Source organism: Mirounga leonina, unplaced genomic scaffold (genome assembly GCF_011800145.1).
Source record: "Mirounga leonina isolate KUSES-001 unplaced genomic scaffold, KU_Mleo_1.0 Mir_95, whole genome shotgun sequence".
Classification (NCBI taxonomy): domain Eukaryota; kingdom Metazoa; phylum Chordata; class Mammalia; order Carnivora; family Phocidae; genus Mirounga; species Mirounga leonina.
Window position 1 is genome coordinate 545008 of NW_023270865.1, and position 11928 is coordinate 556935.

At 64.8% G+C, this 11928-nt stretch overlaps 1 protein-coding gene across 1 annotated transcript in view; it reads left to right on the forward strand.

Annotated features, from left to right (window-relative positions):
* Positions 1 to 1712: 1712 nt before the first annotated feature.
* NKD2 (NKD inhibitor of WNT signaling pathway 2) overlaps positions 1713 to 11928 on the forward strand; it is a 27410-nt gene continuing 17194 nt past the window's right edge. Inside the window, exons 1-3 of the mRNA XM_034998789.1 lie at positions 1713 to 2041; positions 2239 to 2279; positions 2594 to 2673. Coding sequence (XP_034854680.1) covers positions 1713 to 2041; positions 2239 to 2279; positions 2594 to 2673 — 450 coding nt within the window. The remainder of the gene's footprint in view (positions 2042 to 2238; positions 2280 to 2593; positions 2674 to 11928) is intronic.

The following is an 11928-nucleotide window of genomic DNA, read 5'->3' on the forward strand; positions in this document are numbered from 1 at the left end:
CGGGGCTGAGCTGGGAGTGAGCACAAAGGAATCACCCTCACACGGCTCCACACACGAGCCTATCTGCAGAGGGGTCGCACGCCTGTCCTTGAGCTGGTGTCTGCTGATGGATATAAACGTGTGCGTTTGGAAGGGTGTTGTCACAAACACAGTAATAGGACACATGGAGCACGGAAGATGACAAATTGGCCGACTCTAAGCTGGGCGTTAAAAGCTGTATGGGTTGATGGGAGGCTGAGGAGGGGCTGGGAGAGCCTGGGAGGGCTGCCCAGAGGTGGAGGGGCCTGAGCCCTGGGGCCGGGGGCCATACGGAAGGCACTCCTCTGCCGGCCCAGCGCTGGGGGTGTCTGCAGCCGGCCTTCAGCTGGGCTCCTTCGGCACGGATCGCCGCGGTGGCCGGGAGCCAGGGTTACCCATGGCACGCTTCACGTGGCCTGTGTTTGCGCCCTGTGTGCAGCCTGGGTCCTGGCTGACAGTTGGTGCAGGGGTCTGCCGGGGTCAGGAGCGGGACTCTGATTCGATCGCAGTCTGTGGTTGACCAGCTATACCCTTCAGGCTGCTGTAATGGGGGGTCAGCGCCCGCCCCTCGCCCCTCACCCCTCGCCCCTCGATGGCTGAGAGGTAGACAATGATGCTTGGAGAGCACCCCTGGGGCTTGGCTGGATGTCAGCTCATCAGTGTGTGTTGCCCCAGGGCGGGGGGCGGGCAGGGAGGGTCCAGGCAGCGGTGGGGGCTGCAGAGGTAAGCTGGGGAGGCCCAGCCCCATTGAGGAGGTGGGCCAGGCCTGGGCAGGTGAGGGACCTTGGGCACAGCAACCCACCTCCGAGGCTCAGAGCTGGCACTGGGGCATGGTGAGGATATTCACAGAGATCAGAAATGTGTGAGTGACCATGGGGTGACAGGCACCTGCTGAGCTGAAACTGCTCCGGGAGACACAGGAGCTTGGTGGGCAGGGAAGGCTGAGGCCGAGTGAAGGGAAAAGTCGTGTGGGCTCAGCAAGCTGGGGTCCAGGGCAGAGGTGAGGAAGGATGGTTTTTCTGGAGGCAAGTGGAGAAGAGGAGGAGGAGAGGAGTCCTCCCAGGGCGAGGGCTTCAGGGAAGGGCACAGATGGGGTGCTGAGGGGCTGGGCGTGAGGGAGGGGTTAACGGAGCACCTGGACGACTCTGGGAAGGAGGCAGAGCAGAGGAAAGGGGTGCAGGTGGCCCTGTCCTTCACGGGGAGGAGGCGGAGTACAGGCCTGTGGCACCCCAGGGCCAGCTGACGCCCTCCACCATTGCCCAGAAGTCCAGCCAAGGCCAAAGGAGAGGGAACGCAGGGTGTGTCCAGCCTGCGCCAGGCGCTGGTCCTTTCTGGTCCTTGATTAATGGGAGGTAGAGTGTGGGGCTGGACCTTTGGGGAAGAAGCCAGGACAGGACTGTGAGTTGGTGCTGTCTGGAGACCCCCTCCTTGGCCGCCCTCTCCAAGTCTCTCCCCGCAGACCTCCTGTCCTCTGGCTCGCTCATGCAGCTGGGCCCCCCGCCCAGTTCCGGTGCAGGTTGTGTTTCTGAAGTCCTGGGCGGTGCTCCAGGGTCCTCTCCTGCAAAAGGAGGTGCTCTAGGCTCCTCCAGAATGCGGGATCCCGACCAGAGATGGCCTGATGAGGAGGGGGCTCGGGAGCTGCCCGCAAAGGAATCGCACGGAACCATGGGCCACTGCGGCCCCTGCCCACCCTCATGGCGGCTTGTCCCAGGGCCTCGCGCTGCGGGGCGCCGTTCTGCCACGTCCCCATTTGGCAGACCCCCCCCACCCCCGCCCCCGGGGGCTCCCGGGCAGAGTCGGCCCGGAGCTGGTGGGGGGCGGGCGGGCGGGTCCAGGGCGCCGTGCGCTGCGGGCGGCGGCCGCGGGGGGCGCTGCGGGGGCCGCACTTAAAGCCCGGGAGCGTGCGCGCGCGCTCAGAGCGAGTCGGGCCGCCGCTGTCGCCGCCGGGGCCGGGCTCGCCCGCGGCCCCGCCGCTGCGCCGGCGCTCCCAGCCTCCCGGTTGCTCCGGCCCGGCGCCCGGTGCGTGCGACCCCCGCGGACGCCCGGCCCCGGCGCCGGAGCCCGACCCGGCTGTGAGCGCGGCGCCGGGCGCGCGGGCGGCGGGGCCCCGGGCGGCATGGGGAAGTGTCAGTCCAAGCACCGGGAGACGCGCGCGCGGCGGGCGGCGGGCGGGCGCGGCCACTCTCTGCCCCCTCCCTGCCCCCCGCGCCCCGGCCGCAGCGCGGCCGCTGCGGCCCCCCAGCGGAGAGAGAGCCCCGAAGGTGAGCGTGCCGGGCGGCGGCCGAGGCGCGGGACTGCCCCGGGCCGGGACCCCGAGCCCGGAGCCTAGCGCGTCCCGCCCTCGAGCCCGCGGGGCGTGGGGACGATGCCGCGGGGTCTCCGGGAGCGCGCGGGCCCCCCCCTGCCCGGGACCCCAGCCCGGCCCTGGGCCTGAGCCCCGAGCGCGGGGCGCGCGGAGTTGGGATGGGCGCGCCGGGCGGGCGGGACAGGGCTCGTGCTCAGCGTCTGGGGCTCACGGCGCGTCTCCTTCTTCCTCGGTGCCTCGTTTCCCGCGCGTCGGCTCGCGGGGCCGCAGGGGACAGCTTCGTGGTGTCCGCGTTCGCGAGTGGCCGCAAAGGCACGGAGGACACAGAGCGCAACACTGGCAGCAAGCAGGTAGGCCTGTGGGCCGGGGAGGCGGGGGTCAGAGTCGTGACCCCGCTGGGACCCCCGAGTGAGCATGCCAGAGCGTTGCCAGCCGGACCCAGAGCCTGTCCCTCCCCAGCCCCTGAGTCTCAGGCTAGGGTCTCGTGGCAGCAAGCCTCAGTCTCCCAGGCTGGAGGCATTGTGGGGAGGGGTTGGCCATTCATGTGTGAGGGTCACTGGCTGGGGTTGGAGACCACCATGCCTCCCACGTGCGGCTGGGTGACCACTGGCCTGCAGAGGGGCCCAGGCTGTGGGTGCTGCGGTGTCTGGCTCAGGACCCAGTTGACCCTGAGAGTGGGTTTGAAAGGTGATCGGTCTAGAAGCAGAGAACTGCCCAGCCTGGGGTACCAGAGGGACGTTGAGAAAACTAGACCCACGCATATGTGCCAAGCAGGACCAGGGGGTCCTTACACGGTTATCGGCGTCCATGGGAACTGGATCCGTCGGGATGGCTGAGACCCCCGCTCGCGCCAGCTTGCCCGCCTCCGAAGCCCTCAGCAGCAGAGTGCACCAGCTCACGGGGATGTCCGCTCCCTTTTTAGAAGGATGTCCTCCTGGCGGGTCGCTAAAGAGAAACGCCAAGTGTGTGTGCAGACACTTGTGCGGTGTTCTGAGAAGGGCTCCAACGTGCCCTGAAATGAACACTTGCTCGAGTTAGGAGCTTCATGCCTTCTGGGAGTGACGTTTCCGTGCACACCCGGGAAGGTAGGAAATACTTTTTAAAGCATTTTCTGGGTACACCGTAGTAACGTTGGCTGGACGTGTGCTCCCCTGTGTGGGGGCCCAGGGCAGGATGGCCCCGGGGAGCAGCCCAGGTCCGTCTGCTTTGCCAGAGGGAGGGGGCATGTCGATAAGGGGATGGGGTTAAAGATTCGGTTTCGCATGTGATCAGATCATCTGCGTGTGCATTCACATTGTGCTCAGGCCTGCCTGGGGGCCTTCTCCTGGGCACGTGGGCACAGGGCCTGACGCTGTGCACTGGGTCCTGGGCGGTGTCTGGGCGAGTGAACTCACTTGTTCGGAACATGGCTGTGACATTCCAGGCGTCTGCAGCTGGGGCCAGAACAGTGCTTCAGGCTGATGGACGCCTGAACACTCTCGGGACATTTTTAAGAATGGGTGGGGTATGGCTTGGGTTGTCCCTTTCTATTTTGTCCTCTGCTACAGTCTGAATGTTTGTGGTCCTCTAAAACTCGTATGTTGAAACCTCACCCCTTAGGTGACAGTGTCGGGGAGCTGGGGGCTTTGGGAGGGGATCCGGGCATGAGGGTGGGGCTCCGATGGCAGGGTTAGTGCCCTTACGAGAGGCCTCAGAGAGGTGGGTCCCTCTTCCGTCTGCCACGTGAGGACGCTCGGGAACACGCCATCTAAGAATCAGAAAGGGGCCTCACCAGACACGGAATCTGCCCTCACCCTGATCTTGGGCTTCCAGTCTCCAAAACTGTGAGAAGTAAATAGCTGTGTTCCTAAGCCCCCCAGACTGTGCCATCCGAGCAGCCCAAGCTGATGTGGAAACAAGGCGCTTTTAACACCAAGCTACAGAAAGAGCACAATCTCAGAACACAGGGTGCCCCTTCCGTTAAGCACGTTCTAGCTGAAGCACGTACGGCAGCAGGACTACGGTATCTCGCATTCGGCTGTGGGGGTGTGAGCCTCTAGCCGGGCACCGGCCTGGCGTTGACCTCCGGCCCGGCTCGCCGCACACTGGCAGGATGCACGTGTCCTTGCTGCTGTCACTGAGAGACCTGGGGTGGTTCCTGCCCAGCTCGAGCTCTGTCCAACACCCCTGCTCCCGGTTCTGCCCCGGGAAATTGCTCCATCAGGGACATTGGGGGGTTGGGTCGTATGTCCCTTCTGCCCAGCGTCCTGCAGCCTTCTCCGTGTGTGGCGTCCCGAGCTGTGTCCTCCCTGGCAGTGCCTGGTGGAGGCCAGCCTGGAAGGCGCAGCACCCCCGGGAGGGACACGGTCCACTCTGTGTCTCCACGCAGACTGCGGTGCCCTGTGCTGAGTAAGAACGGTGCCAGACGACCTTGTGGAAATTAAATGTGTGTCCACCTGCTGTCACCTGTCCTCTCCCCCCACAAAAACAAAGGCAATGAGGTTGGTTTTGCCAGCAGTGCTGGCTCCTGGTGCCCACTTGGTGCACGTCGGAAACACTCATCGATATTAGCGTTTTCTAGGCAGGTGGACTGCCTGCTTCGAGGTCTAGAATACTTGTCCTTGCTGATTCTGGGAAATGCTGCAGTTTGATCTTGGCAGGACCTGCATCACTTCCTTGCCAAGTGCCCCCTGAAGGGCCAGGGCTGTGCCAGGGTGATGTGGGATGCTGGCAGGTGCGGCATGGAGGATCTCGGAAGGGGAGTAATAGGTCGTGCATGCGTGAAAATTATGAGGAATGAGGGCAGCAGGGTCTGGTAACAGGTGGGGACAGCCTTGGGGCAGCAGGGTCCTGGTTGCAGGTGGGGACAGCCAGCAGTCAGCAGGGTCCTGGTTAGAGGTGGGGACAGCCAGTGGTCAGCAGGGTCGTGGTTGCAGGTGGGGACAGCCAGCGGTCAGCAGGGTCCGGGTTAGAGGTGGGGACAGCTAGCGGTCAGCAGGGCTGTGGTTGCAGGTGGGGACAGCCCTGTCCTAGAAGCACGCCCTTCCCTCTGCACAGTTGCTCACCATCTGCCTGCAGATCTGTCATTTCTGTAATGCTCCCAGAGGCTGGCAGGAGAAGTTCAGAGGGCAAGAATCACTAACAATTGAAATTTTGTTGCGAGTGAACACATTTCCATTAAGTGAGCTAAAAGGGATGTTCCACCTAACTCCGAGCTCCGGAACTCTAGAGGCAGCATTTTAACTGACACTCGATGGGGTTGTGGCCAAGGCTGCTGCGTGGGACCCTTGAGCTGGCCTCATGGGATGCGGCCGTCGAGCCCCCAGGGCTCTGCCCATCTTGAGCAGACCTTAGCTCCAAGGACGCATATGTCAGTCCCACACGCGTGTGGCCCCCCCGGACAGGCCATCTGGCTCACGGCACCCACTGCATCTTAACCACAGGCAAGCGTTCATCTGAAATCTGGGGGCTCAGCCCCGTGGCACCGCGTGATGTCTTCCTGGTGAGCGCTCTGCGGAGCCAGGCGCCAGGGCCTGGGACCCCACAGGTCATGCCACAGGCTTCACCCTTCCCCCACCTGGCGGCCAACAGGCCGCCACTCACCTGCCCGCCTGCTCAGCACATGGCCAGAGGACATGGCTGCAGTGGGACCTGCACATCTCAGTTAGGGGAGTGGCTGTGGCTCCTTCTAGAGATTCCTGGGAAATTCTTCCCACACCGGCCGCGGTCAACGCAGAGAGCTTGGTGTGGGGAGTACACCGCACGCTTGCGGGACAGCGTGTGTCCTGAGACTAGCGTGTGGATGCCACTGGGCCATTGCGTGGGCCACGGGCCTCGTGGAAGGAGCAGAGTTGCCTGTATGAGCCTCAGTGGGACAGGTGGCTGGGGCTCCACAGGCTGACCTTGGGTCTTCCGTGACCTGTGCCCTGGGGATGCCGTGACCTCCTGGAGTCCTGGCCTGTGTGGGGTGTCTGCTATCAGGGCCAGGAGTCCTCTGCTCTCCTTCGGGTGCCCACTGTGTGCCTGGCCCTTGGGTGCCAGCACTGTGGCTGTGTCCTCAGACATGTCCTCAGACATGGCCCTGCCAGATGTGCGAGGTCCAGAGGAGACAACGGTAGTCATCCCGGGGACCCAGGCTTTGCTGAGCACCAGGGGACCCCTCCCCAAGGTCGGGTGGCATCAGCCCCTCACCCGTACCCATGCTTCTGAAATTGCACATGCCCCCCCAACCAGGGCCCCATTCTACCTAAGGATGAGCCTAGTGACCCCAGCTAGTCCGCGTCTGAGGAGCCACCGGAATGGACCCAAGGACCCTGTGCAGCGGCTGGCTGCTCTGAGTGGTTTCCAGCGGTGAAGGGGTCCTAGCTTGGACGTGTGGCTGGATATAGCCTGCAGGCAGGACTCCTGAGGAGGGGAGATCCACCATGCCCACATGGCCATCCCCTGGGTGGTGGGGTGGTCTGTTGCCTGCAGCCAGCAGCATCAGACGCTCCGGAGGGGCCGAGGGACACCTGGAAGGGCCCGATGCCGTGAATGCAGTGTCCACCCCAGCCAGGTCCCTGTGGAGGGCGGTGGGGCCGCTGTGGGGGCCACTTGGCCGCCAGGGGGCAGTGTGTGTGCCCGCTTCTTGTGTGTGCGGGCACCCTTGTGCTGTGTGGCCAGGACTCTGGGGTTGACCAGGCGAGGCTGCAGCCGGCACGCCAGCCTTGGGGCTAGGGCACAGTGTGTTGGCCGTGGCGGGGGCGTGGCGGGCCGTGGCGGGGCCAGAGGCTGCCCCGCAGAGCCTCTCCCCCGTGCCAGGACAGTGGTCATGACTGAGATGCTGGTCTCTGGAGAAGCTCCCAGGAAGCTGTTGGAGACACAGTGCGTGCAGCCGCCCGCCCTGGGGACACTCAGGCGAGCGACGGCCTGTGCCCTCTCGGGCAGCGGCTTTAGGGGGCGTGGAGCCTCCACGTCCACAGGCACACCTGGGGCCGCTTCAGAGAAGCCCCAAAGCAAGCGGGACGGGTGTGTCAATGGGGGATTCGGGAAGCACCAGGAGCGCCCACACTCGGGAACACGGTGCTGCGGTCTCCTGCCCGCAGAGCGGAGGACCCGCCGTGTGCAGGGTCTGCTCACACAGCCAGGCTTGCTGTGCGTGAGCCCGCGGCTTCCGGAAGCGGAGTAGGCCTGACGTCGACGGGCCTCGTCGTGGGCGCGATTAGCCGCGTGTGCACATGGGTGCTACCCCCAAGCAGCCCCGTCACCTGTCTCTCCTCCATTCTGCCGGAGGGGGGGTCCCGCGGTTGGAATAGCTCTGGGGGGGTTGCTGGTTAGGACCCACCTGACCTTGTTGACTTTCACAGGGGCGTAAGCCCAACGCCAGAGCCGCATAAACTCCGGGTGTCGGGGTCGGCGGGGACCTGCTGCCCCACTGGCGAGCGCAGCCGTGCCGGGGGGCCATGGGGCTAGCGTCCCTGAGCCGATGTGAGCCGGGGACAGGGTCTCGTAGGGAGAGCGGGGCCCAGAGAGGGGCTTGCCACCAGCACACCGGTTTGCTTCCCCTGCGCCGTGGGGTGCAGAGCCCCCAGGGCCACCGAGCAGCTGGGGCTTCCCACGCATGTGTCCGGAGGGTCTGGCCGCCCTGCTCTTCTCAGGGAAGACTGCTCGGCTCCTCCTGCTGCTCCACTCCCTCTCCGGTTCCTTTTTTCTAGGGTTTGTGAGAGGTTGGCCAGCTGACCCTGACCGTCTTGGGGTGCGGCATCTTCTGGGTCTGTGGGGATGTCCACGTGTGCATGCCGAACCCAAGAGGGGCCGGCCACAACCGTAGGGTCCCCGGGTCCCCGGATGAAGTTTGGGGCAGATCCTTCCCTGACCCCACCTGGAGGGTTTGGGTGATTCTTCAGTGAAGGAAGCTGGACCCTTCTGTGCACCCCAGCCCCAGTACAGTTGAGTCAGTGGTTGACAGTGCATCTTTCTGGAATCGCTCAACAGCTGATCAGTGTAAGCACATGCCGGGAATGCCTTAGAATCAAGTACTTGAAGATAATCCTGTGAGAAAGCAGCCTGTGTTGCCACAAGCGCATGGCCTAAAACCACAGACATTTATTCTGTGAAGATTCTAGAGGCCAGAAGTCCGAAATCACGGTGTCCGCAGGGCTGTGCTCTCCCTGATGGCTCCAGAGGAGGGTGCTTCCTTGTCTCTTCCAGCCCCTGGACTCGCAGCCGCACCTGCCCCATCTCAGCCTGGGTCTGCACGTGGCCTCTTCCCGTGTCTGTGTGTGTCCTCTCCTCTTCTTACAAGGACATCAGCCACTGGTTAGGGTCTGCCCAAATCCAGCACCACCCCCATCCTAACCGATCACACGTGCAAAGAGCCCATTTCCAAATAAGGTCTCATTCCGAGCTTCTGGGGAGGCGTGGGTTGTGGGAGGCACTGTTCAGCCGGGTGCGTCACCCGTGGACATGCAGAGGCCCTGTTTTCTGCGTTGTGTGGCCTCCGAGGGACTAACAGCCACGGGCAGCAAAGCCCACTATGGAGGATGGGGCGGCCTGCACAGCAAGGCGTCAGCAGAGGTCCTCATTCTGAGGCTGCCCCAAGGACGTCCCCAAGCCCCCACCGAGCGGCAGCTGGAGTAGCTCGATCCCGGTGTTTGCTGATCCCAGAAGGCATCTCCACGTTCCCATTCTCCGCTCGGGAAAGCAGAGCGTTGCTAAGCTGGGCACGCAAACAAGCGTCCGGTGTCAATGTGTGGGACACGAGGACCGTGCTCCCCAAATCCCCACCTGGCTCCCAGTCGTGGTTGGCCCCCAGCCGGGTCAGCTTTAGTGTTCTTCCGTGGCCAGCCTAGGAGGGAGGGCGGCTAGCAGGGGCCCCTCCCACCGAGCCTGTTGGAAGCAGGATCATGACACGGTCGCCTTGTATCTGGAACCACTGTGATGAGCTCAGGACCAGTTTCAGGGCATTGAGTTGCCTGGCTCAACAGGAGAAGCCTTAGGAGGCCCCTGAAGACCAGGGCAGGCCCTGCGCTGGGCTGATTCTGAAGGGTGCTACGCATCAGCCACGTTAGCATCGGGTCCTCTGTCCCCTGCCTGTCCTTCCCACATCCCCCTCCTCGGGAAACCCCTCAACTTGGGCTCTTGATGCCGAACTGGCCATTTCCACCCCCTTCCGCTGTGACGCACTCCCCACTCCCTCCCCTCCTGCCAGACCTCCTCCACCTTCCTCCTCCACCTCGGAGCTGGGGGGGGCCTTGGGGACACAGGGCTGATGCCAGTGCCTCCTCAGTGGAGGTCTGGGAGGCTGACACCCCTCACCTGCATCTCACCTCTGAACCTGCTCAGTGGCACCCACTCTTCTCCTGCTTCCTTCTTGGTCCTGCCCCAGGGCCTTTGCGTGTGCTGCCCTCTGCCTAGAACCCTGTCCCCACAGCTCGGCTCACTACCTCCCCTCCTTCAGGTGTCTACTCACACGTCACCTCTCTGGAGGCCTTTTAAGGCCCCAGCCTGGACCTTCGGGCCCTCCCCACTCATTTCCCTCCCGGTGCTGGGCTGGTGCTCCCCAGAGAGACCGTGGGCCTTCGCAGACTCTGTTCTGCCTAATTTGTGCAACTGACCCCAGGTGCACCTGCGCGGTGCCTGGTGTGTGGGGTTACTCTGAGTCTGCCTTGTTGAATTTCCACTCGAGATGGGAGCCATCCTCCCTCGCTCTGGACGCTCCGCCACGCTGACCGTGACCTGTATGCACAGAGCGCTGGCTTTCGTCAGGACCCTCGCCAGGGCTGTGTCTCTGTGGAGAAGCCTGGGTGGGACGGGTGGGATGCAGGGCCTCGCGGGGACCCCACCCGTGTCCTGGCAGCCTCGGAGGCCCCCGCTGGCTCTGCTCAGACTGAGTGCCTTCGATCCCCTGTGCGGTGCCAGCCGCGGTTTGCTCCAGGGGACAGGCAGCCCTCGGCAGCCGGAACAGGAAGGATTTGTTTTCCTTTCGTTCTGCAGCGTCTTCCAAGGAAAGCACAACTAGTTTTAAGCTCCACAATCAGAGAAGGGAGGAAGCAGGGCATGCTCTAACGCAGAAACTGAACCTGGAGACGCGTTAGCGCAGTCGTACAGCATCACGGAGGATGGGAATTCGGATTGCGGCCCTCCCTGCCCCCGTGCGGAAGGTGAGGCCGCCGGCCTTTGTCCCAGCACCTGAGGCAGGACCCTCCCCAGGCCTCGGCCTTCCTGTAACCATGGCTCTCAGGTCCCACGTCTGTGTCCATCTGGGACTTGGCCTCTTGCAGGAGCTCAGGGACAGAGGAGGCTCTCTTTGCCTTCTCTCTGCCTCACTCTGACTCTCCAGAAGGACCCCCTGAAGCAGACACAGTCCTTCCTTCCCTGTCCTCCAGGGCCCACGCGGCCTGGCCCTCCTCCAGGCACCTCCCCACCGTCCGGCTCCCCAAAGAAGCTCCTCTCCACACACTCTGGTCTGCAGCCTGCCACCCACAGTCTCCCTTGAAGGCGCCCCCGCCTGCCTGCTCCCTGCCCTTGCACCTGCTCCCAGCACCCCCACCTGCTCCCAGCAACCCCCCCTGCTCCCAGCCCCCCCCCCTGCCCCCACCCCCCCCACCTCCCCCAGCCCCCCCCCTGCTCCTCGCCCCCACCTGCTCCCTGCCCCACCTGCTCCTCGCCCCCACCTGTTCCCTGCCCCACGTGCTCCCAGCCCCCTCCCTTGCTCCCAGCACCCCCACCTGCTCCCAGCACCCACCTGCTCCCAGCCCCTGCACCTGCTCCTCGCCCCCACCTGCTCCCTGCCCCTCGCCCCACCTGCTCCCTACCCCCCATCTGCTCCCAGCCACCACTTGCTCCCAGCCCCCACCTGCTCCCAGCACCCCCACCTGCTCCTCGCCACCACCTGCTCCCCACCCCATCCTTGCTCCCAGCACCCCCACCTGCTCCCAGCCCCCACCTGCTCCCAGTCCCTGCCCTTGCTCCCAGCACTCCCACTTGCTCCCAGCACCCACCTGCTCCTTGCCCCTACTTGCTCCCAGCCCCCCACCTGCTCCCAGCCCCCACCTGCTCCCTACCCCTGCAGTTGCTCCCAGCTCCTACCTGCTCCCAGCCCCCACCTGCTCCCAGCACCCCCACCTGCTCCCAGCCCCGACCTGCTCCCAGCACCCCTACCTGCTCCCAGCCCCGCCCTTGCTCTCAGCACCGCCACCTGCTCCCAGCACCCACCTGCTCCTTGACCCCACCTGCTCCCAGCCCCCCACCTGCTCCCAGCCCTCACCTGCTCCCTACCCCCGCAGTTGCTCCCAGCCCCCACCTGCTCCCAGCCCCCACCTGCTCCTAGCACCCCCACCTGCTCCCAGCACCCCCACCTGCTCCCAGCCCCTGCACCTGCTTCTCGCCCCCACCTGCTCCCTGCTCCCAGCCCCCGCCTGCTCCCAGCCTCCACCTGCTCCTCGCCCCCACCTGCTCCCCACCCCCGCCCTCACTCCCAGGCCCCCACCTGTTCCCTGCCCCCACCTGCTCCCAGCCCCACCTGCTCCCCACCCCCATCCTTGCTCCCAGCACCCCCACCTGCTCCCAGCCCCCACCTGCTCCCAGTCCCTGCCCTTGCTCCCAGCACTCCCACTTGCTCCCAGCACCCACCTGCTCCTTGCCCC